Here is a 23758-nt window from a genome sequence, read left to right as displayed (position 1 = left end):
CATTAGAATAGTCCCACTGCACCCTATATGAGTCAATCCATCATCAGTAGTTTGTTATTAAAATTAAGAGTGACAACTTTAGTTATGTCCAGAATGGCACAGAGTATGGAAACATACATCAGCTGACAAACAGGATGTTTGGAGGAAAGAGAAAGGTAGAGTTGGGAGCGAGGAGGACAGCCCACAGAGACACTCATATCTGTTGGGTGTGCCAGGCCCAAAGTAATGGGTAGAAGTTCCAGAAAAACATCTATTTGAGCAGTGTTAAAGGGAAGGGCCTGCCTTACCATGTGATAAGCTCGCATTATTTTAAGTGTTTTATAGTAGAAACTGGATGATACTAGCTCCAGATATTTTTAAAGACATTCTTAGGCATTGTGAAAGAAACTGCAAGGACTAGGGTAATTCTAGATTTAGAACTCAACTTTATACTGCTCCTAGGTTATTCCAAGGCCACTTATCTGGCAGGATAAATAGGAACTACCTAAAGTAGACGTTTCTCCTTTCTGCTGTCAGGCTAGCTAGCTGCATAAAAAACTAGTCCAAAGGCCATGGCTAAGCCCAATCCTGAGTTAAGGTTGGTATCCTTTCTCTATTGGTGATATTTATTTTCTGGCACAGTATTCTCTTGGTGATACAGGAGTCCTTACCAAGTGCTAGCCACTATTTTAGGAGCTTGAGCTGTAATCGTGAGCATGAAAGATGAGGCCCCTTCTAACATTCCACTGGGGAAATTAAATAAATAACCGAAATTCTTGTGGAGAGCCATGATACAAGAGTGTGACTGGGGGGTCAGGGGGCGGGGAGAAGGGGAAGAAGGAGTATATGCTATTTAGATTTGGGGACCACAGAAGACCTATCTAGGGAGCTGAACACCAAACAGTACAGAAGAACAAGCCATGCGAAAGGTGGGGGCCCTGCAAGCAAAAGAAACTAGGGCAAAGGCTGGAATTCCCATACCAGCTCAGAGAAGAGGACAGGGGCCACGTCAAGCAGAAGCTTGGAGGTCAGGGAATAGAGTTCAGTTGTATTCTAGGAGCAAGAAGAAGCCATTGGAGGCTTTCAAACAGCATAACATGCTGGAGAATGGATTAGAGGGCACACCACATACTCCTCACATTCCTAGTCAGCCTGGTACAGAGTAGCAGAGAACAAGCCAGACAAGCTTCCTGGCCCGGATGGCTTCCGGTCTACCCCATCACTACCAGATTCAAATGCTGCCAGGAAACCTTGGTTTAAATGCTTCCAACCAATCCCTGCAGAAAGTAAGTGAATAAAACGATCTACAGCATGCACAACAGAACACTTCTGCAGTGTACACTCAGTTTATTCAGTAGTCTCTGTAGATGCTGTGAACCCAGGAACAAGTTTAGTCTTCCATAGTTCTCACCTATAGGGGATTAGCATTAATAGCAATATAGTTAAATTTTCCTTTGTAAGTTCAGAGTTCTATAAAATAAAACCAAGGAGTATACTTTTGGGGGGAAACTAACTCAAATGCCGGTGTTTGTCTTTTACAGGCAGAGAATGACCCTCCCCTGCATGTATGACCAATGTAAACACATGCTGTTTGTTTCCTCCGAGTTACAGAGGCTTCAGGTCTCTTATGAAGAGTATCTCTGTATGAAAACCTTACTGCTTCTCTCTTCAGGTTGGTAGAGCACAACACTCTTTGCTTCTAAAATTCACTTCTAAGTACATCAAGAGCATGAAATGTAAACGTGCAGAAACAAAGGTTTTTTTTTTTTTTTTTATACGTGGCCCCAAGTCTACCATTATTATTTCCTTCTAGTCAGATATTTAGATTTTTCGTGAATGTCAAGTGTTATAAAGGCACAGCTAGTGGTACCAAGATTAGTAAGACAGGTGCCATAGAAAAAGAGAGGAACATGAGCTCTGCAGGAGCCTCTGACGATCTGGAGTGAAAACATGCTTCTTCCTCCCTGGGACCTTTGGTAATAGCACCAGGGGAAAACTGGAGAAATAGGGCCAACCAGAATGGCCTCTGTTTCTCTACTACATTGTAACTTGGTCAAAAATTAGTTCCCCAAGTATTATTACCATGTCCAGAAATGATGTGAGAAAAATAGGTCGTACGGAAGATCTACGTGATTACTACTAGAGACCTGGCTGATGCAGCATTGCTGCTGCCATGGTGGATAGAGGTGTTTACCTAAAAAACAGCAACAATCTTAAAAGTTTAGATAAAGCTACGGGTATATCAACTCCAGGGAGGTACGTTGTGGCTAGCAAAGGCATTCCTTACTAAACCTAGAAAGCTTTTTGAAAAATACAAAGTCTCTTGGCAGTAAAAAGGAGGCACCTTCAACAACCAGTACAAGAAGGTCTGTGAACAGTTGTTATACACATATAGGCTATTCCAATAAAAATGACGTATCAGGTTAATGTTCATAAAATACTAAGCTGATGACTGAATATTTCTTTCATATGCAAATCAATAAATTTGCAGTGTTTTAAAGTCTTCTTTCCCTGAATAACTCTGGTTTCAGAACTGCTAGATAACTTTAAGCAACTGGATCTATTTCAGCTTTCCTAAGGCACACGTATCATTAAGCTTTCATATTACCTTTGTTCTACAGAAACCCTAAAGGAAAAGATCACTGCTAGAGACTTTAAGGTTACCTAAGGCAGCACACTTGGTAAAGAAGCGAGCTCAATGTGATTTAACAGTTAAAATTCTGATAATGCCCAGATACAGATCAGTGCAAAATACTAACCTATCTTACTTGTCAAAAATGGTAATTTAAGTTGTATACATACCAGACTCACTAGCTATATGTACTTTTTTCATTGCATAGGATATAAAAAAGTAAACTGAACTACTATGTATCACTGGGTCCTTTACAAAAAAAAAAAAAAAGGATAGAATTAACAAGAAATAAATATATACCATAAGATATAATCAGACTTCTACTCTGATGGAATATTAGAATAGATACCCTAACCTCCCACTAAAAATGCTAGAGGAAGCAGGCAAAAAAACCAAAGAGGTTAGCTATACTAAGAGGGTATATTTAATAAGTTCAAAGACAGGAAACATACATGAAATTTTTAGTCAGAATGCAGTTTTTTTAAATGCATATATAGGTACATGTGTGTACCATGTACATAAATGAACAGAATAAGAGATACGAGTGAGGGAAGAGGGCTGAAACCGTGCTTTAAAAAAGTGATCCCATTTGTGACCACCATCACAAATGATTATCCTAACCCATTAGTTAGGATAACTATTAGTAACTACATTCATACATACTAACTGCTATTAGTAACTACATTCACAGTATACCAGTTGAAAAAAAAGGCTTTGGTCTAACGTGATCATCAGAGATCCACAATGAAAGGTGGACAAGAATAGGGAAAGGAATTATACAAAGAGTGGCTGAGAATTTTCTGGAATTGTGTAAAGACACCAACCCCCCTACCTTACTAGGCAGGCTCAGTGAGTTCCATATAACAACACAAGTAAAATCCAAATGACTGAAAAAAAAATCTTCAAAGGAGAAGCAATTTAATAACCACAATAGCAAAGAAGAAAATGGAATGCTATATAACGCTAAGGAAAAATATACTGGAAAATAAAGGTGAACTTCCAGTTTTAGCTCTGACAAACTGCTTGGACAGTGCCATTCCCATTCTCCACAAGCAGCAGCTCAAATGAAAATCTGTAACTTTCCTCGGATCTATCAGAGAATTGAGGTCACGAGGCAAATGACATCAGAATCTGGAGAAATAGGCAAACACAGAGACACACAGCCATGATCAGTTTATTAGGGACAGAAGAATCTGGAGCCAGGAACTACTAGAAATGCTTACCGTAATTTTGATTAACTACTGAACAGGGAGGAAGAGCTTGAAAATTCAAAACTGAGGGTTGTCTCCTCACACTTTCTTGGGGTTTACTCCAAGGCATAAGCCACAACAGGTTCTCACCAGGAAGATCAGAGAAAAAGCCCCTGTTTTTTGCTCTCTGAGGGAAGCTGCTGTGAGAGCTTCATCTGACCTGAGGGCAAGGGCAAAAAGATCATTGTGGCCACCTCTCCCCTCCTCTCTCATGTAAGGGAAGCAGGAGTGTGAGGTGGGGGAGGAGGTTCAGAAACACTTCTGAAGGTCATGACAAAACAGGTTTTATCATAAAAGGTAAGACACCCCACATCCCCAGCACCTTACCACTGTATCAGTAGGGCTCCAGGATAGGAACTGGCTTACACCTGCCAGAACTACAGAGCATGGCCTTTTGAGAAGTTCTCAGGGAAACCCAAAAACAACAGGGGAAAAACAAAACAGGGAAACAGGTTTCAGTTATGAAACACAGCCCAGCTCTAGCCAGTTTAACATAAGACCTTATACCAAAAGCATCATTATCTCAGCTCTGCTCTATCACTATGCAGCTTTCAGGGAGAAAAAAAAAAAAAAAAGTAACGTATGCAGTAAGACTCTGAAGAGACAGTCAAGCATCGGACCCAGCTCATCTATGACACAGATGTTTATCAGATAGGGAAGTGAACACAACCATGATGACTATGTTAAGGGCCCTAATGGAAAAAGTAAACAACATGCAAGAACACATGAGTAATGTAAGCAGAGAGGTGGAAACTCTTAAGAATCAAAAGGAAATGCTAGAGACTAAAAATACTGTAATGAAAATGGAGGATGGCCATCAGTAGACCAGTCCTGGTGGAAACCCAAACTCAAGTGCAAAGAGAAGGATAAAAACAACATGGAACCGAGCATTCAAGAATGGTGAGGGCTATTATACAATGTGTCCCGTGCAAGTAACGGGGACAGAAGTGGAAAAAAAAAAAGAATGGAAGAAATATATGAAGTAATAATGGCTGAGGGTTTTCCAAAATTAATGACGGATGCCAAAACATAGACCTAAACAGCTCAAAAAACTCCAAGAAAGATAAAAATATCTACATCTAGGCATATTTTACTCAAACTGCAGAAAACCAAAGACAAGCAATCCTCAAAGAAACCAGATGGAAAAAGAATCAGCTTTCTCATAGAGGAACAAAGATAAAAATGACATCAGAATGTTCTCCACATGTAGGAAGGGAGTCAGGTGAAGCATTTAACGTTAAAAAAATATATATATCAATCTACAATTGGGTATTCAGTGAAATTGTCCTTCAAAAGTGAGGGTAAAATAAACAGTCTCAAACAAAAACAGAATTAGTCACTAGAAGACCTGTCTTGCATGAAATGTTTAAGGAAGTTCAGAGGAAATGAAAATGATGCAGTTCAGAAATGTGGATCTACATAAAGGAGAACATGAGAGGAGGAAGCGATGAAAATGAAAATTGACTTTTCTTCTTACTTGATCTACCACACAACTGTGGAAGGTGATTACAGCACCAGTACATCATAACAACAGGAGAGCGGACCCGGGCATACTGTTAGCGGGTACCTGCACTATATGGATCAAGTAGAATGGTCATATTTAAAGGAGCTGTAGATCCAGTGTCTATGTATATGTGGAACTCCAGGGCAAGCACTGAAACCACTTTAAATACACGTAATAATTGATATCCTGAGAACAGAGAATATAGAATCATATGAAATGCTCATCAAAAACTGGAGAAGTAGAAAAGAGGGAAGGATTACAAAAGGAAGCATCAGTGCAAAGAGTGCAAAACGGTTACAAACATAGTACCTATTAACCCAAATATATCGAATGGTCACCTGACATGTGTATAGTCAAAAAGTCTTTATTTTTATTTTTAATTTTTTTTTAATGAAGGTGAAAGGAAAAGTTTGCCACCACCGATCCTCAATATAATACAAGACTAAAGGGTCTACTTAGGCTAAGGGTAAGGAATCCCATGTCTAAGAAGTAAAGAGGAACAGAGAGAATGGTAATATGTAAATATGTTTAAGCTGACATCTATTATATAAAGTAACAGCAGTAGCGTTTTGGAAGATCTAAAACCAGAACGCTAGAAGGATAGTTCAATAAGGAAGGTTCAAATTTCAATGACAATGGCTAAAGATAGGAAAGGTACGCAGAGTACCAAAGCACCGAGGTGGGGGGGTGGAGCCCTTACGGAAAACACTGTAAGGAAAAGGTGGGGGGGTGGAGCCCTTAAGGAAAACACTGTAAGGAAAAGCAACCCAAACACATGAAATGAAGGGAAGGGGGTAAACAAGCACACAGGAAGGGAAAAAAACAAATGGTGAACAAATAAATTTATCTGCAATTTCATTAAATAGAGAGGAGATAAAAGTTTCAACGTCAAAAGATACACAAAGAAATCCAAGACTGGATAAAAAAATAAAAAATAAAAAAAAAGCTCCTTCCATGATACTGAATGATTGACATTAAAGGCCCTCCAGTAACCCAGTGGCGGTGGACTTGTGCTGTAGAGCAGCATGTGGTAAATGTTCTCAGTGTTGCAAGCAAGACTGTCACAGCTGCTCAACTCTGCTCCTTGCAGCATGAACACAGTCATCACCCAAAGAAAGAACAGGCATGGTTATGTTCCAATAAAACTTTATTTACAAACACAGGCTGCTGGTGTGACCAGGCCACCAGTCGTGTTTTGCTGAGTGTTCTTTGAAACCAGAAGAAAGCTGTGGCAGCTTTCTTCAGTTATGATCAGCACAGATGTTAAAGAGCTGGGGTTTTTTTTTTCTCACTTTATTTAAAGTTACTCCTTACATAAAGCATTCTACTTACCAGAAAAGTAATTCTAAGTATGTCGCTTAAACGCATAGAGCAAAAATTAATGAAGCTCCAAAGATAATTAGGGGTAATTTGGGATAGATGGAATTCTTTTAAATATAAGCACTGATAGGACTTTGCCAATCATTATTTTTAGAGTTCAGGTAATAAGCAGGAAAAAAATACAGCTCAACAATCGATGAAAGTATTAAATTTTAGTATTTAAGAAATTAGCAATAATTAGGTTATCTGTAACATATTAATGTACTTTTAACATGGTAAGCTCTTAGCACTTCTGATGAAGTAGACTTCATTTTCACAGTTAATACTGACATCTTAGAAGTGCCAAGTGTTGCTTTATAGAATCTGAACGTTTTCATGTGTGTTCCTTGGTCTAACCCTATTCAAAATCCAGGGAGAGTGGTACACCACATTAACAAAATGAAAGGTAAAAGTCATACAATCATCTCAACAACAGGTGCAGAAAAAGCATCTAACAAAATTCAGTGTCTGTTCATGATGAAAACATTCAACAAAATGAGTACAGAGGGACATACCTCAGCATAATAGCCATATATGACAACCCACAGCTAACATCATACTCCATGGTGAAAAGCTGAAAGCTTTCTGTCTACAATCAGGAATAAAACAAGGCTATCCACTGTCATCACTTTTATTCACCACAGTATTAAGGTTCTAGCCAGAGCAATTAGACAAGAAATATAAAAGGCATTCAAATCTAAAAGTACTAAATAAAACTCTCTCGGCAGATGCCATGATATTATATATAGAAAAATTTAAAGACTCCACAAAGAGACTGTTAAAAACAAGTAAGTTCATAAGGATGCAGGATACAATATCGATATGCAAAAATCTGCGGCAGTTCGAGACACTAATAATAAGAACTATCAGAGAAACTAAAAAATATAACTCCATTTACATTTGCCTCAAAAATAATATCTAGGAATAAAATGTTTTTAAGGAGGTGAAAGACCCATGCACTGAAAACAGTAAGACACTAATGAGAGAAATTGAAGATGACAGAAATAAACGCAAAGATGTTCCATACTCATGGATTAGAAGAATATTCTTAAAATGTTGACATTTCCAAAAGCAACCCACAAATTAAGTGCAATCCCTGTTACAATTCCAGTGGCATTTTTCACAAAAGAAATCCTAAATTCTGTATAGAACTCTAAAAGACCCAGAATAGCCTAAGATACTGCAACATTACAGTACCACGTCTAACTATAAAGCTTTCTCACCGCAAAGAAAATGATCAGCAAAATGAAAAAGCAGCCTACAGCATGGGAGAAAATCCTGGCAAATCCTAATTGGCCAAAGGGCACATGAAAAGATGCTCATCATTACTAGTCATTAACAAGGAAATGCAAATCAAAACCACATGAGATCCCACCTGACCTCTATTAGAATGTCTGTTACCAAAAGACAAGGAATAAGTGCTGGCGAAGGTGTGGAGAAGAGGGAAGCTGTACTCACTGCAGGTGGGAATACAAATTGATGCAGCCACTGTGGAAACAATATGGGTGTTCCTCAACAAAGTGAAACAGGACTACTGCACGACCCTGCAGTTCCACTTCTGGGTATGTGTCCACAGAAAATGAAAATACTCGAAAAATATATGTAGCCTCATACTCATGGCATAATTACTGATAGTAGCTAAGATACGGAAGCAGCTGAAGAGTCCACCTATGCAAGAGTCCACCTATGGTTTGTTTAGTAAATATATCCAATAGACCATTATTCCACCATAGAAAGGAGTGGAATCTTGCCACTTGCAGCAGTTTGGATGGACCTTGAAGGCACTGCACTAAGTGAAATAAGCCAGTCAGAGAAAACTGAGCACAAACGAATATATATAGGGACGCCTGGGTGGCTCAGTGGTTGAGCATCAGCCTTTGGCTTAGATTGTGATCCCGGGGTCCTGGGATCGAGTCTCACATCTGGCTCCCTGTGAGGAACCTGCTTCTCCCTCTGCCTCTCTCTCGGTGTCTCTCATGAATAAATAAAATCTTAAAAAAAAAAAAAAAAGTATATAATCTCACTTATACGTGGACTCTAAAAATAAATAGGGACACGGGCTCTTGTATGCAGAGAACAGACTGGCAGTCTCCAGAGGAGGGTGTTTTGGAGGGTGGGAGAAATGAGGGAAGGAGAGGGTTAAAAAGTGCAAACTTCCCGGTATAAAATAAGTCACATGGATGTCATGTGCAGCTTGGTGACTATAGTTATTAATAATATATATTATATATATGAAAGTTGCTCAGTAAATATTAAATGTCATCATGAGAAAAAAATGTATACTATCTGATGATGGATGTTAACTATAGATGTATTGTGATCGTTTTGCAATATATACAAATATTTGGTCATTCTGTTGTACAACCTGAAACTAATGTCAATTTTATCTAAATTTTTAGAACTTAAAACTCCATGAGAAAAGATTAGGACATGCAGCTAAGGCAGGTTATACTCAAATCCACTGGACAAGTAAGAATTAAATCTTCCTGCTCCTAAAACCACTGCTTTTCCTTACCTTAATTCCAGCATTTTCTAAGATGTCATCAACAATGAACTTAAGTTTGGGGAAACATCATGTTCCCTTCCCTAATTCTGGCTCTGATAAATCCTGAAAACCAATAGTCTACCTAACTTTGTATTAACCTTTAATTTTGCTTACATTTTGACCAAATCCTTTTTTCCCTAACCATTAACACAGAACCAAAGTTCTGAGGAGTACACTTGGAGAAATTTGGCCATGTACAAAAATCAGTCAGTCTTTGCAGGATTCATGAACATGATTAACCTTCTGTTCACAGTCCTTCTTACTGGTATCAGTTTTTGAAGAGTAATAAATGATTCATTTTTATACCGATTTTACAATCTGGAATCCATAAGTTTTTTTCTAAGTGCGTAAGGGAAGGCTGATACATGCTCCCCAGCAAGGCAAGACTCCAGGTTAAATCCTCTGATTTTCTATTATCCCCTCATCTCTCTTGCCTGTACTTTCAGGATCCTGTGAGATGCTTGTATTTTCATGGAATGTATCTAGAGTGTATATACAATACATGTCATGAAGCATGCTATTGTTAATAAATGCCCTACAGGCACATAGGCAGAGTTACCTTAAGAAAATTCTTTCCTTGACCACATCTTAACCTTTTAGTTCCTAAGGAAGGTTTGAAGAGCCAAGAACTGTTTGATGAAATTAGAATGACCTACATCAAAGAGCTAGGAAAAGCCATTGTCAAGAGGGAAGGGAACTCCAGCCAGAACTGGCAACGCTTTTATCAACTGACAAAACTCTTGGACTCCATGCATGATGTAAGTGTCACACATGAATCCAGGTGTCCGCAGTGTTGTTTGGGACGTTTGATTTGTGTATATGATGATATACCAATAGTTTTGGCTTGGTTTGGTTTTCTTCCTTTTGATCGATTTTGGTGGTGGTTGAGGCTCAGGTTGTCAGCCTCGGTTTGGTACACATTTCTCCTAAGGCCAGTTATGAAATATCTAGTTACATGCTTAGAACATCATGGTGCCAGGACAAAATTTAATAGCACTATTAAAAACAAAAATGCCAAATTCCCTATTTTTATGTGACTAATTAAATTAGCATATGGCCTTCACATATTGTCGTACTATGTACTACAGTTCATCATGATACACTTAAGGCCGTATAATTCTCTACAATTCTACGGAATCCAAAATGTGCCTGGTACCTGAATGCCCACTTTAACTTCTTTTTTAGCTGGTGGATTCCAGCCAAGATTGGTATATTCTAGGTCAGATATATTTTTAAAAATTAAAGGCCAAAAAGCATGAGATGTTTCTACTAGTAAGTTTTCAACAATCGTTTGTATTATTTTCTCTTGCAGGTGGTTGAAAATCTCCTTAACTTTTGCTTCCAAACATTTTTGGATAAGACCATGAGTATTGAATTCCCAGAGATGTTAGCTGAAATCATCACCAATCAGATACCAAAATATTCAAGTGGAAATATCAAAAAACTTCTGTTTCATCAAAAGTGACTGCCTTAATAAGAAAGGTTGCCTTAAAGAAAGTTGAATTTATAGCTTTTATTGTACAAACTATCAATCTGTCCTGTAGCGGTTTTGCTGTTTTATTTTTTCCTTTCTGTTTTTGTCTGGTCTTTGTTTTTGTTTTGTTTTAAATACGCACTACATGTGGTTTATAGAGGGCCAAGACTTGGCAACAGAAGCAGGTGAGCCATCACTTCTCTGTGGTGGGCAGAGTAGAGAGTGCTAGTTGGTGGAGCCCAGAAATTAGCAGCAGTCATGGGGGTGATCTCCACTGCCAGGGAAGGATGGCACCTAAGCCACCAGTGCCCAAACTCTGCGTGTAAACTTTCCGCTCATACTTTTCACAGTTGGCTGGACAAAATTTTCTAGACTTTATGTGGGTGTATTTTCCCCTGTATAGTTAGGATAGCATTTTTTGATTTTTTGCATGGAAACCCGAAAAAAAGTTTACAAGTGTATATCAGAAAAGGGAAGTTGTGCCTTTTATAGCTCTTACTGTCCGGTTTTAACAATTTCCTTTATATTCGGTGAACTACGCTTGCTCATTTTTTCTTACATAATTTTTGTATTCAAGTCATTGTACAGCTGTTTGAGATGGGCAGCTAGTTCATAGCTTTCCTAAATAAACTCTAAACATTAATCTTCTGTGTGAAAATGGGTTGGTGCTTCTAACCTGATGGCATTTAGCTATCAGAAGACCACAAAAATTGACTCCTATCTCCAGTATTCTCATCAAAAAAGCTCATATTTTGTATATATCTGCTTCAGTGGAGAATTCTCTAGGTTGTGCAAATTAACCGTCCTAACTGGTATAGAGCACCTAGTCCAGTGACCTGCTGGGTAAACTGTGGATGATGGTTGCAAACAACTAATTTAAAAACAAACATACAAAACACAAAAAAACTACCAAGAGGCCCTGTTTGTACTTAATGCCCTATTGTTGCTATGACTGGATGGCAAGAAAGTTGGTCAACCGTCTTTCAGGACCTTTTGTTGTAGTTTGTATAACTTCTTGAAAGTCAGGATTCCAGATAACCAGCTGAGACACAGCTGAGAGATTTGAATCAGACCAAGTATCTCCTCTCACTCAACTTCACCCCCCAAATCAATCTTCAATATGGCAAATGTAGCCAGACACCCATTTTCACATTCCCATCTGTCACCAATTGGTCTACCTTTCCTGGCGATGCAGGAAAGCTCAGCTACTGATTTTTGTGATTTAGAACTGTCAGACTTCCATGTTTGTAAGACTACACATGCCTCACATCCCTCCGTGTGCCATAGTTTAACAAAAGTCTTGTGAATTTTTCCTCCTCACTATTGAGAATGATCATTTTAAACAAAATAGAAGCTGTAGTAGCCCTTTCTGTGTGCACCTTACCAACTTTCTGTAAACTCGAAACTTGTATTTACTAAGCCACAAGAAATCTGATTTCTATTCAAGGTGGCCAAATTATTTGTGTAATAGAAAACTGAAAATCTAATATTAAAAATATGAAACTTCTAATATATTTTTATATTTAGTTATAGTTTTCAGATATATATCATATTGGTATTCACTAATCTAGGAAGGGAAGGGCTACTGCAGCTTTACATGCAATTTATTAAAATGATTGTAAAATAGCTTGTATAGTGTAAAATAAGAATGATTTTTAGACGAGATTGTTTTATCACGACATGTTATATATTTTTTGTAGGGGTCAAAGAAATGTCGATGGATAACCCATATGATTTATAGTGTGTGTAAGCATTCATACAGGCAGTGGTCTCAGAAATGCAACAGGTTTGCTCCAGGGGAAGAGGGAGACAGAGATTGGCCCCGTGTGCGATGAAGGCCGCGAGGCTCCGTCCCATTCAGATCACAGAGTGAGTCATCCCCTGTCACCCACAGTGACCGCCCCCCTCATTCCAGTGAGTCTGTCCCCGCAGGTCCGCTGGCCGCTGGCCGGGTCTCCCCCAGCGCTCGCATGTGCAAACGAACCGGGGGAGGGCAGAGAGGTGGCGCTCATAAGCACGCGCCTGCAAGCACACCTGCCGTCAGGGTCACTTTCACACGGAGCCCCCCCTGGCGGTGTGGCCCAACGCAGAGCCTGGAGGCATTAGGCAGTAAGATGCACAGAGGTACCTGCAGCATGTAAATAGCGCAGAGTCCCACAGGTTGCCAGATAACACACTAACTCCTTTCTATCCTGCGAGAGTTCATTTCCAAACAAAACGAGTACATGTTTGTTTTCCTTAAGTGCTTTTTTTGAATGTTGTTTGTTATTTTTCAGTATCTGGAGAAATTAATAAAAAGTGTAATTTGCTTTTCGAATGCTCTCTAAAAAGGTAATGCGCCTTTTTTAATGGTTTAAATTGATCTCAAAAGTATTTTAGGATGGTTTGTAACCCAGCTGGATGTGAAACTTTTGGTGCCTCAGAAATACCGCTTGAATATTATCAATGACAGGGTTAAGTTTCAAAAAGAGCTTCTGGAAGGTAAATTATTGTTCATTTATGGAAAGTTACATGGTTAGAACCAGAAAGCACATCACATGTTAATCTTGTTTTAGTCCCAACCTCGGTTCTCAAGAAACAGAGCTCAGTGGGAAAAAAAAAAAAAAAAAAAAAGATACGTGCCATTTGTCAAAAGAAAATCAGCTGACATTCGTGAAACTAGGAAACTGTCCCCTAAATGGAAAAGAACCCATGCCCTTGTAAAATAAGCAGGAAGAAAGTTATCTTAATTACATTTGAGTAGAATTACAATTTCAGTGAGAAAAGATCCGGTGCTTTTTTCTACCTGTGTGGTGTCTTGCCATCCCAAACTAAGTTTGTAGCCACTTCAGGGAGAGTTGGCAACATGCCTCAGTAACTTACAGCAAATCCTGAAAAGTATTTTGAATTAGTGGTGGAGAAATGTGACCTTCTCAGTGTTTTTAGGCCTTGCTGGGGATTCTATAGAAGTGCTTGTCCAAACCTATAGCAGGGGAACCTGAAGGATCATCTACCTTCTCCTAGAGAGAGAGAGAAAAGACACCCCAAAAGGAAAGCCAACACACCTCACGTCTGAAGAGCTTGAAAGTTAGCGTAAGGGGAGCTCTGGATGTGCGTACAGAGGGAAGCCAATGTCACTTCAGGACTGGGGGGCGGGAGGGGAAGGGCACTTCTAGTTTCACTTACCTAGAGCACCTCTTATCCATCAGTCTTAGTTTTATGTTAAATACCCTAAAACTACATCACTGTGGAATGAACAATAGGATTATATGCTGATCTGTCCAAATTCAAGAACCCTGGCAGCCCTCAGTGAGATTTCCGTGTTGGCCCGTCACCCTCAAGACTGCAGCTGTAAATGAATGTGTTTTAACGTGCCTGGTTTGAGAGTTGGATGGGAGAACAGGAGTGTGAGGAGAGGACACTTGAACCACTTTGAATGGAAGTTGTCTCGTTTCCCAGACTGCTCAGTCAGCCTGGTCCACCAGGGATTAGTGACCAGGTTTTCAGGAAAGGATTAGCTTCTCTCTAGAAAATGCCTGAAAGAAGGATTTTATTTTGTGACGAAAGGCTGTATGAAAATACCCTCCTCAAATAACTTGCTTAACTACATATAGATTCAAGTGTGTCAATATTCTATTTTGTATATTAAACAAATGCTATATAATGGGGACAAATCTATATTATACTGTGTATGGCATTATTAAGAAGCTTTTTCATTATTTTTTATCACAGTAATTTTAAAAATGTGTAAAAATTAAAACCAGTGACTCCTGTTTAAAAATAAAAGTTGTAGTTTTTTATTCATGCTGAATAATAATCTGTAGTAAAAAAAAAAAAATGTCTTTTTACCTACACAGTGAAATGTCAGACTGTAAAATCTTGTGTGGAAATGTTTAACTTTTATTTTTCATTTAAATTTGCTGTTCTGGTATTACCAAACCACACATTTGTATTGAATTGGCAGTAAATGTTAGTTAGCCATTTACAGCAATGCCAAATATGGAGAAACATCATAATAAAAAAATCTGCTTTTTCATTATGTGACTCCAACATGCCTTTGTCAAACTCACACAGTTCAAATTTTCCTACTTTTTTTCTCCTCCTTCTACTGAAGGCAGAATCATCACTTCAGGAGACCTTAAGACCCTGAAGTGGACACGGACACATCAGTGTGGCCGCAGTGGCAGGTTCATAGGGCAGAAATCCAAAGTGGGCTTCACCCCAGTGCCAAAGACACAGACTGTCCCATCCATGCCTCCGAGGGGCCTATGCCAGGCACTACGCAGGGGACAAAGGGAAGAAGAACCCACTCCCGAGCAGTTGCCCACTCTATCCATCTTTTTATCATGAAAAGTGACGTTTTTTGTAAACAGATGTTAGATGTTAACTAGCCAAAATTGTTGCATTCTTTTAAAATCAATCCATTCTCTCAGAAAAGAACATACCTAGTGCATCTGGCAGCACTGTGCTCGGCACAGACAATAGAGACAGGAGGGGCGCACACGGCAAAGCAGTCCTATACGATCTCTTTGGTATTTCCCCAAAATATCTTGTGTTCAAGGTCAGATCCATGGCCTGGATGATGTCACAGACAAACTTTCCTATAAATACCCTCTTCTCCACCACCGACTTCCTTTACTAAGAAAAAGGCATCATGATTTCACAACCGAGCTTGCCTTAGCCATCCTAAGCATCCCAAGCATTTGCTAAATACCTGCTTTACTAAGGGACAAATACTGCAGAAAGAGTCCGAGTGTGCAAATCCTATCCTGACTCTCCGTCGCTCAGAGTAGGGAACTGCAGTGTGTCTGGGAGCCCCCAGCTCTGCCGCACACACGTCACTGCCTCTGCAGGCCCCGCGAGCAGCACAGCTGCCGACACCTTCATCATGTCACACCACCGAGTCCTCGGCCAGTGGAAGCAAGGAAGGAGCACCAATGCGGAGGAAGATCCCAACTCCATTTATAAAAAAGGAAACAGGCTCAGAGTTCAGGCGAACTGGTCCGTAGCTGCCGACGCCTGTCCTATTGAGGTTTGAACGGCAAGTCTCTGGAATGAGGCCATTCATCCCGTGGCAGAGAACGTGCCTTCTGTCCACAAACCTCCCAGGAAACTGGTTTTGTTCTCTGTTCTTAATGTCTCACATTTACTGAGCCCTTAACCCAGTGCCAGGCCTCATGTTTCGATACATTATCTCACTTAAGTTTGCAGGCCTATTTGTAGCACTCTGAAATGCTGCTGGCAAGTCCTGCCAACTACTACAATGGCCTTCCATGCATTTATACGAGGACACGGGGGCTCACAAACACTGCGTTACTTGCCTAGAGTCACAAAGCTTTGAAGTGGTTAAATAGAACCTTTAATTAAAAAAAAAAAAACACACACACACACACACACACACTGGGCATCTGGCTCCAGAGTTCATGCTCTTAAGCACTACTCAGAAATTATGAGTATGAAGCTCCTAACTAGATTAGAAGGACCCATACTGAGCATTCTGTGTCAGGCCTTGTGACATGATCTCGTTTTAATTTAATCCCTTCTGCTACCCTATCAATTCTGCCTTAGACACTGAACAATGATATTTTCCTTCTAAACACCCGTGTCCTAGCCTCTGGGGATGGTGCTGGTCAAAAACACTAACTGCCCAGAGACGACAACATGCTTGACTTTGTCAAATATCCAACAAGGAACCTGTCTCATCAACAGCCACAGGAAAATCAACCAACATTGCTTCAAGGGTCGTGGGGCATACTGGCTACACTGACACTGAAGACCAAAGTTGTTTATTAAGAAAACCGACGCAGGTCAACAGAGGAATCAGGTGTATACACTCTAAATTAGCCATAGGCTTTTCTAGGATCCTTCATGGGTCACTGTCTTCTAGACACTTGTCTCAGTACACGTGCAGCTGTGCTGGAAAAAAGAATCGAGGCCATCTGAGACTGTGAGGATTGTCTGCTAGAATTGCAAGGAACTGAGATGATAATAAAACTCCCCAAAATGGAGAGATGAGGAGAGTGTGCAAAAAAAGCCAAACAAAGGTTCATACAAGATTAAGCTGGGCCATAATTCTCTCCTGATGAGTTTCATGGCCCACAGTGTGGCCGGCATGCTAGACGAGCTAACTTAAAGTCCACAAAAGCAACAGTAAAATTCCAAGGTAATAAGGCCTCTTCCCCCAAGGAATCGAAGATGACAGCCACATGGCTCATCAATCCCACTCCTCCGTATCTATTCAAAGGGAATGAAAATGTGCACATGCAAATGTTCATAGCAGCAGCATTCATAATAGCCAAGAAGTGCAAAGACCCCAGTGTCCATCAACTGATGAATAAACAAAATGTGACAAACCCACAGCACACATTATCCAGCAGTAGGAAAGTGACATAATGCTTGTTCTAATATGGATGATCTTCAAAACCAGTATGCAGAGTACAAGAAGTCAGACCCAAAAGACCACATATGACTTGACATCACTTACGTGAGATGTCCAGAAGAGATGTAGCTACAGATACCAAAGCAGATCAAAGGTTGCCTGTGGCTGGGGATGGCAACAGGGCCAATTTAATGGGTGTCACGAATTAAAATGGGTGACAGTAGGCATGAGGGAACTTTATGGGGAGATAAAAATTTTAAAACTGGATTATACGGATGATTGCACAACTTAGTGAATTCAATAAAAATTATTCAATTGTACACTCACGGTGAGTAAACTTTGTGGTATGTATGTTATCTCTGTATATATTGTTAAAGAAATGTATTTTTTTAAATATATAAGAGGCAGATGAGCAAATGCGTAGCTGCCATTTGCCTGCATCAGAAGCCAGGACAAAGTACTTTGAATACATGAAAACAGATGCAGCTGTTTTTCCAAAAAGCCTATGGAAGAGAGAACGTTCTCACTGTGCTGGATGTTAAAGGATCAATTACAGTTAGCAGCACAAACATGGGCTTACTCCGTAGTAACAGATTTTACCCTAATTTTTTTTTCCCACAGTATGTCATTTTATTTATGGTCAAGTATAGATTCCCCCCCCAACCCGCCCTGGTATTTAATTTATCATGTGCCATAGCCGTGCTCACCCTGAGACAGCCACCATGTGCAAAGAGACCGCAAACGTGACAAGTAAAAGCCAAACTCGCACACACAGGCCCATTTTAAATACAAAGGGATGTGTGTAACTAAGACCTTAGTAGCTACAACTTCATAATGAGGCAAATCTGGGATCAAGTCTTGCTTCTGCCTTTTAACTAAATCTGTGACCTTGGGAAAGTTCTATAGCCACTCCAGTTCCACATGAAAAATGGAATAACATCATCTTAAAGGAATGAGAGAAGTAAATGAGATACAGGATTTAATCTGCTCAGCTCAGTGCCTACCACCCAAGAAGCGCTCAAGACATGTGAACTGTTCTTTAAATCCTCAAGGAAATCTAAAAGGGGGATTTTTTTAATGCTTTCCCCAAAATTCACAGGAAAAATGTGAATGATCACGAACACTGTGAACACCAGGAAGGCATACAAACTTTCAATCTCACATATCCTAATAAAGACAGGTCACACACAGGGTTAGGGGAGACTGTTAGGATACTGGCCTGCACTCTCATCACATCATACGTTCCCAACTATCACACCTTGGCAGGGGTTACCCAGAAGTGACTACTCTTTCAGAAGGGTCTTCCATTTCCAACAAGTATTTCACAGTGCGAATAGAGCAGTGGCAAGGCCATTAAGATCAAAGGAGAAGTGGTAAAGTTACAGAATTGACTGAGTTCTTTATACTGAATTCATCCTGGTTAATAAGGAGACTGACTGAAAAAGCAACCACCCTGTTACTCTTTTATCCCACATGGACAGTTCCCCCGGGCTATCCCTGTAACTGATGCATAGAAATACGAACTAAATTGCATTAATTGGCATTAATGAGAGGGAGAACAATCTGAACTAAAAATCACTATTATAAATTTTTTTAAATACACCCAACAGAATTGAAAACATGTCCACATAAAAACGTATCCACAAATATTTAGAACAGCATTACTTACGAAAAACGAAAAAGTGGACACCATCTAAATGTGCATCAACTAATAAATGCATAAATAAAATGTGGTACATCCATACAATGAAATATTATTTGGCAATAGAAAGGAATGAAGTATGGGTGCATACATACAACACAGATGAACTTCGACAACGTTATGCTAAGTGAAAGAAGCCAATCACAAAAGACCACATATTTTCCATTTATAGTAAATGTCTGAAGTAGGCAAGTCTATAGAGACAGAAGGTAGATATGTGGCTTCGGGGGCAGGGGAAAAGGAGGGGATAGTGATGAGTGACTGCTTAATGGGGACTGGGCTTCTTTTGGGGATTAATGAAAATACTCAAAAATTGTACTGATGATTGCACAACTCTGAGGAAGCCTTTGAATTGTACATTTCAAATGCGTAAATTTTATGGTATCTGGATTATAGCCCAAAATAGATGTTCAAAAGAAGAAATATATAACCCAAACAGCTCTATATCCATTAGTTAAACTGAATTTGTACTTGAAAACCTCTCCATCAAGAAAATCCAAGGCTCACATGGTTTCACTGGTCAATTCTACTCAACATTTAAGGAAGAAACAATAGCAATTCTACAGGAACTCTTTTTTTTTTTTTTTTTTTATTAATTTATGATATTCACACAGAGAGAGAGAGAGAGAGAGAGAGGCAGAGACACAGGCAGAGGGAGAAGCAGGCTCCATGCACCGGGAGCCCGACATGGGATTCGATCCCGGGTCTCCAGGATCGCGCCCTAGGCCAAAGGCAGGTGCCAAACTGCTGCGCCACCCAGGGATCCCTATAGGAACTCTTTCAAAACAAAACCAAAACAGAAGAGGAGTGAATAATTCTCAATCCATCCTATAAGGCCAGCACTACCCTGATACCAAAATTAGCCAGTAATTACAAGAAAACTACAGACTAGTGCAGCCCAGATGGCTTAGTGGTTTAGTGACACCTTTGGCCCAGAGCGTGATCCTGGAGACCCAGGATCGAGTCCTGTGTCGGGCTCCCTGCATGGAGCCTGCTTCTCCCTCTGCCTGTGTCTCTGCCTCTCTCTGTCTCTCTCTGTGTCTCTCATGAATAAATAAAATCTTAAAAAAAAAAAACTACAGACTATATCCCGCATGAACATAGATACAAAAATTCTAAACAAAACTTTAGCAAATAGAATCTAACTATATTAAAAGGTCACACCATGACCGAGGGGTTACCCCAGGAATACAGATTGGATTCGTGTTTCAAGATCAACTAATATAACTGTCAATAGTGAAAAACTAAAAAAGAAAAATCCATGATTATCCAACAGATGCAGACAAAGCAGGTGATAAAACCCAAGAGACCCTCCTAATTAAAAGCTAACAAACTCTCAGCAAAGTAGGAATAAAAGGGAACTTCCGTAATCAACATAATAAAGGGCATCTAGAAAACACCTTCCAATAGCACCATACTGAATGTGAAAAGACTATTTCCCTTCTCATTTCAGTAACAAGACAAGGATGTCCATGCTTATTATTTCCATTTAACACTGCACTGGAAGTTCAACCCAAAACCGTCACACAAGAAAGAAACAAAAAAAGCATTTAGATTAGAAAGAAATAAAAACAACAATCTTTATTCATAGACCAAATGATCATCTATGCAAAAATTCTGTGGAATCTACAAAAATTTCACCTAGACTTCAAAAAAGTTCAACACAGTATTATCATGGGACCCTGAAATTCCACTCCTAGATATATACAGAAAGCAACTGAAAACAAGTCCTCAAGCAATTCACGCATGTTCCTAATAGAATTATCCAGCAACAGACAAAAGGTGGAAACAGCCCACGTGTGTTCATCAATGGATGATGAATGGATAAGCAAATGTTGATACACATAAGCACTGAAACCTAATTCAGCCATAAAAAGGTTAATGAAGTACTAATTCACACTACAACTTGGATGAACCTCGAAAACATTATGCTAAGTGAAAAAAAAAAGAGACACAAAATGTCACATGCTGTAGGATTCTATTTATATGAAACACCTATACACCTATCATAAATAAATCTATACATACGGAAAGTAAACCGATGGTTTCCAGGGGCTGAGGAAAAGGGATAATAAAGATAAATTACTTTATGGATAAGAGTTTCGCTTTGTTGTTGTAGAAGTGTTTTGGAACTGGTGGTTGCACATTATAACTAATACTCGATGCCACTGAATTATTTACTTTTAAATGGTTAATTTTATGTTATATTAATTTCATCTCAAGAAATTAGTTTTTAAAATGCTACTCAAGGAGAGTGTCCACAGTGGTGACATAGAAAGGCCCCAAACCCACCTCCTCCACAAACACACCAAATCTACATCTATTTATAGAACAATTCTTCCTGAAAAACTGAGGGTTGACTAGCTTCTATACCTAAAAGACAGGGAGACTACAGAGAGAGAGGCGAGAGGCACACAGTGACGGAGACACAATCATGAAGGGAACCCCACCCACTGTGGCTCTATGAACTGCAGTGGGGAGGAATAGTACAGAGGGACCAGGAGTATATTCGTACACCCCGGGGCACAGACAAAAAGCCATGGCTTAGAAGAGCAACTAGAATATAAAAGATCCAGCCTTGGAACCCTACAAAATGTCAGGGGAGTTGCATGAACTCTCTCTGAGTGGGAGGGGCTTGTAAACACCATGGTTTATGCTCCCCCTGCACCTCACCAGTGCAGATCAGACCACAGACCTGACACCACAGCTGACCAGTCACCTCAGTGAGACCCAGGTCACTAGCCTACACCAGCCTATGCTATCCCAAGGCAGCCCCAGCATGATGTATACCAGGACCCTTCTGGTCAGCACTCATTATAGATTTAGCTATCTCACTAAGGTGATACAGGCACAGAGCACCTGGAACACTCCAGGCCTACAACACTTCAGCTCCAGATCACTTACTAAAGATCCCAGAACCTCCCAGCTCATGCCAGCCTCAGCTCTGCATAACTCACCAGAAGTACCCCTGCATGGAACATGTCTTGCACAGAGTACCTCCTACATAGAGCACCCCAGCCTGCACCTGCCTGGGCTCCAACCACCAGGATGCCACCTACAGAAAGAACTGCAGGACCTCTGCTTGCATCCACTTCAGCTTCAACTGCCCTGCCAGGGTGCCTCCTGCATGGAGAACGCTGGAACCACATCAACCCATACCACGTCAGCCATCCCAACCATTTGTCCCCATGCAGAGTACCCCAGAAAGCCCAGCCCATGCCAGCCAAGCTCCAGTCAGCCAAAGTCACCAGACACACAGTCTACACAGGGGATAAACATACATGAGACCATTCCTCCAACTTTAGGAGAACTAGTTTTTCCACCTAATTCACTGAAACCAACAGAAAGAGTCAAGCAAAATAAGGAGACAGAGGAACAGGCTCCAAATGAAAGAACAAGACAAAACCTCAGAAAAAGAACTAAGTGAAATGAAACAGAGATAACTAACCTACCTGATAAAGGTTCAAAGTAATAGTCAGAAAGATGCTCAATGGATTGGAGAGAAGAGCAGACAACCTCGGAATTTTGACAAAGAGGTAGAAAATATAAAAAAGAACCAATCTGAGTTGAAGAACACTATAACCGAAATGAAAAGTATACCAGAGAGAATCAACAGTAAATTAGAGAATGCAGAAAAACAAATCAGCAATCTGGAAGACAGGGTTAATGGAAAGCATCCAAGCTGAAAGGCAAAAAGTAAAAAGATTTTAAAAAGTAAGAATAGGTTAAGGGATCTCTTGGACAACATCAAGCAAAGAAACAATTACATTATAGGGGTCCCAGAAGGAGAAGACAGAAAAAAAGGAGAAGAAAACTTACTTGAAGAAACAATTGCTGAAAACTTCTCTAACCTGGGAAAGCAAACAGACACTCAAGTTAAGGAAGTAGAGAGAGTTCCAAACAAGGGGACCCCAAGGAGATCCACACCGCAACATATAAAGATTAAAATGTTAAAGACTAAAGATCGGGCTTTTCTTGTGTGTTACTATTGCTGCTTTTAAAATTATCCATCTGCTCTATCCACTGACTTTTCAGCAGATACGGATTTTTATCAGTACTAGAAGCCAGTAACTCTCTACCAGGCAAGGTTATCATTCAGAATTAAAAGGAGATAAAGAATTCTCCAGACAAACATCGGCTAACCAAACAAGATTTCACAGCATGTTAAAGAGACTTCTTTAAGTGAAAAGAAAAGGCCATCATTAAAAGAAATGATGAAAATTAAAAATTTTATAAGTAAAGGCAAACTTCCAATAGAGGTAGTAGAGAAATCACTTATAAAGCTAATATGAAGGTTAAAAGACAAAAGTAGCCAAATAATTACATCTAAAACATAGTAAAGGGGACTCACAAAAAGATGTAAAACGGGATAAGATATATGTAAAACATGGAGAAGGAAGTAAAAATAGACTTTCAGAATGTGTTCAAACTTAGGTGACCATCAACTTAATACAGAGGTGCCAACCAAATATTAGGATCGTGTTATATATGAACCCCACAGTATCCACAAATCACAAACCTCTAATACATACACAATAAATTTTAAAAATGTCAAGCATAACATTAAAAAAAGTCAGAAAACAGAAATAAAGTGCAAAAAAAAAAAAACTACAAAAACAATAAAAAACAATTTTTTAGTGGCAGCAAGTAACTACCTATCAATAATAACTCTAAATGTGGGCAGTCCCAGTGGCCCAGAGGTTTAGTGTTGCCTTCGGTCCAGGGCGTAATCCTGGAGACCCAGGATTAAGTCCCACATGGGGCTCCCCGCATGGAGTCTGCTTCTCCCTCTGCCTGTGTCTCTGACTCTCTCTCTCTCTCTGTGTCTCTCATGAATAAATAAATAAAATCTTTTAAAAAATTACTCTAAATGTAAAGGGTCTAAGTGCTCCAATCAAAAGACAGTAGGTTTCATTTATTTTGATGCCTGAAAAATATTCCATTGTGTGTGTATA

The 23758-nt window shown here is 39.7% G+C and overlaps 1 protein-coding gene across 8 annotated transcripts in view; it reads left to right on the top strand.

Annotated features, from left to right (window-relative positions):
- NR3C1 (nuclear receptor subfamily 3 group C member 1) overlaps nt 1-14758 on the top strand; it is a 119950-nt gene extending 105192 nt beyond the window's left edge. For all 8 annotated transcript variants that reach the window (XM_072826317.1, XM_072826320.1, XM_072826316.1 and 5 more), the window contains exons 7-9: nt 1521-1651; nt 9870-10027; nt 10582-14758. In XM_072826317.1, the coding sequence (XP_072682418.1) occupies nt 1521-1651; nt 9870-10027; nt 10582-10734 (442 nt within the window). In that variant the 3' untranslated portion in view covers nt 10735-14758. The remainder of the gene's footprint in view (nt 1-1520; nt 1652-9869; nt 10028-10581) is intronic.
- The last annotated feature ends 9000 nt before the right edge of the window (nt 14759-23758 follow it).

This window comes from Canis lupus, chromosome 5, assembly GCF_048164855.1.
Source record: "Canis lupus baileyi chromosome 5, mCanLup2.hap1, whole genome shotgun sequence".
NCBI lineage: Eukaryota > Metazoa > Chordata > Mammalia > Carnivora > Canidae > Canis > Canis lupus.
The sequence above is the reverse complement of the archived record's forward strand: the minus strand, read 5'-3'. Positions and strand labels throughout refer to the sequence as shown.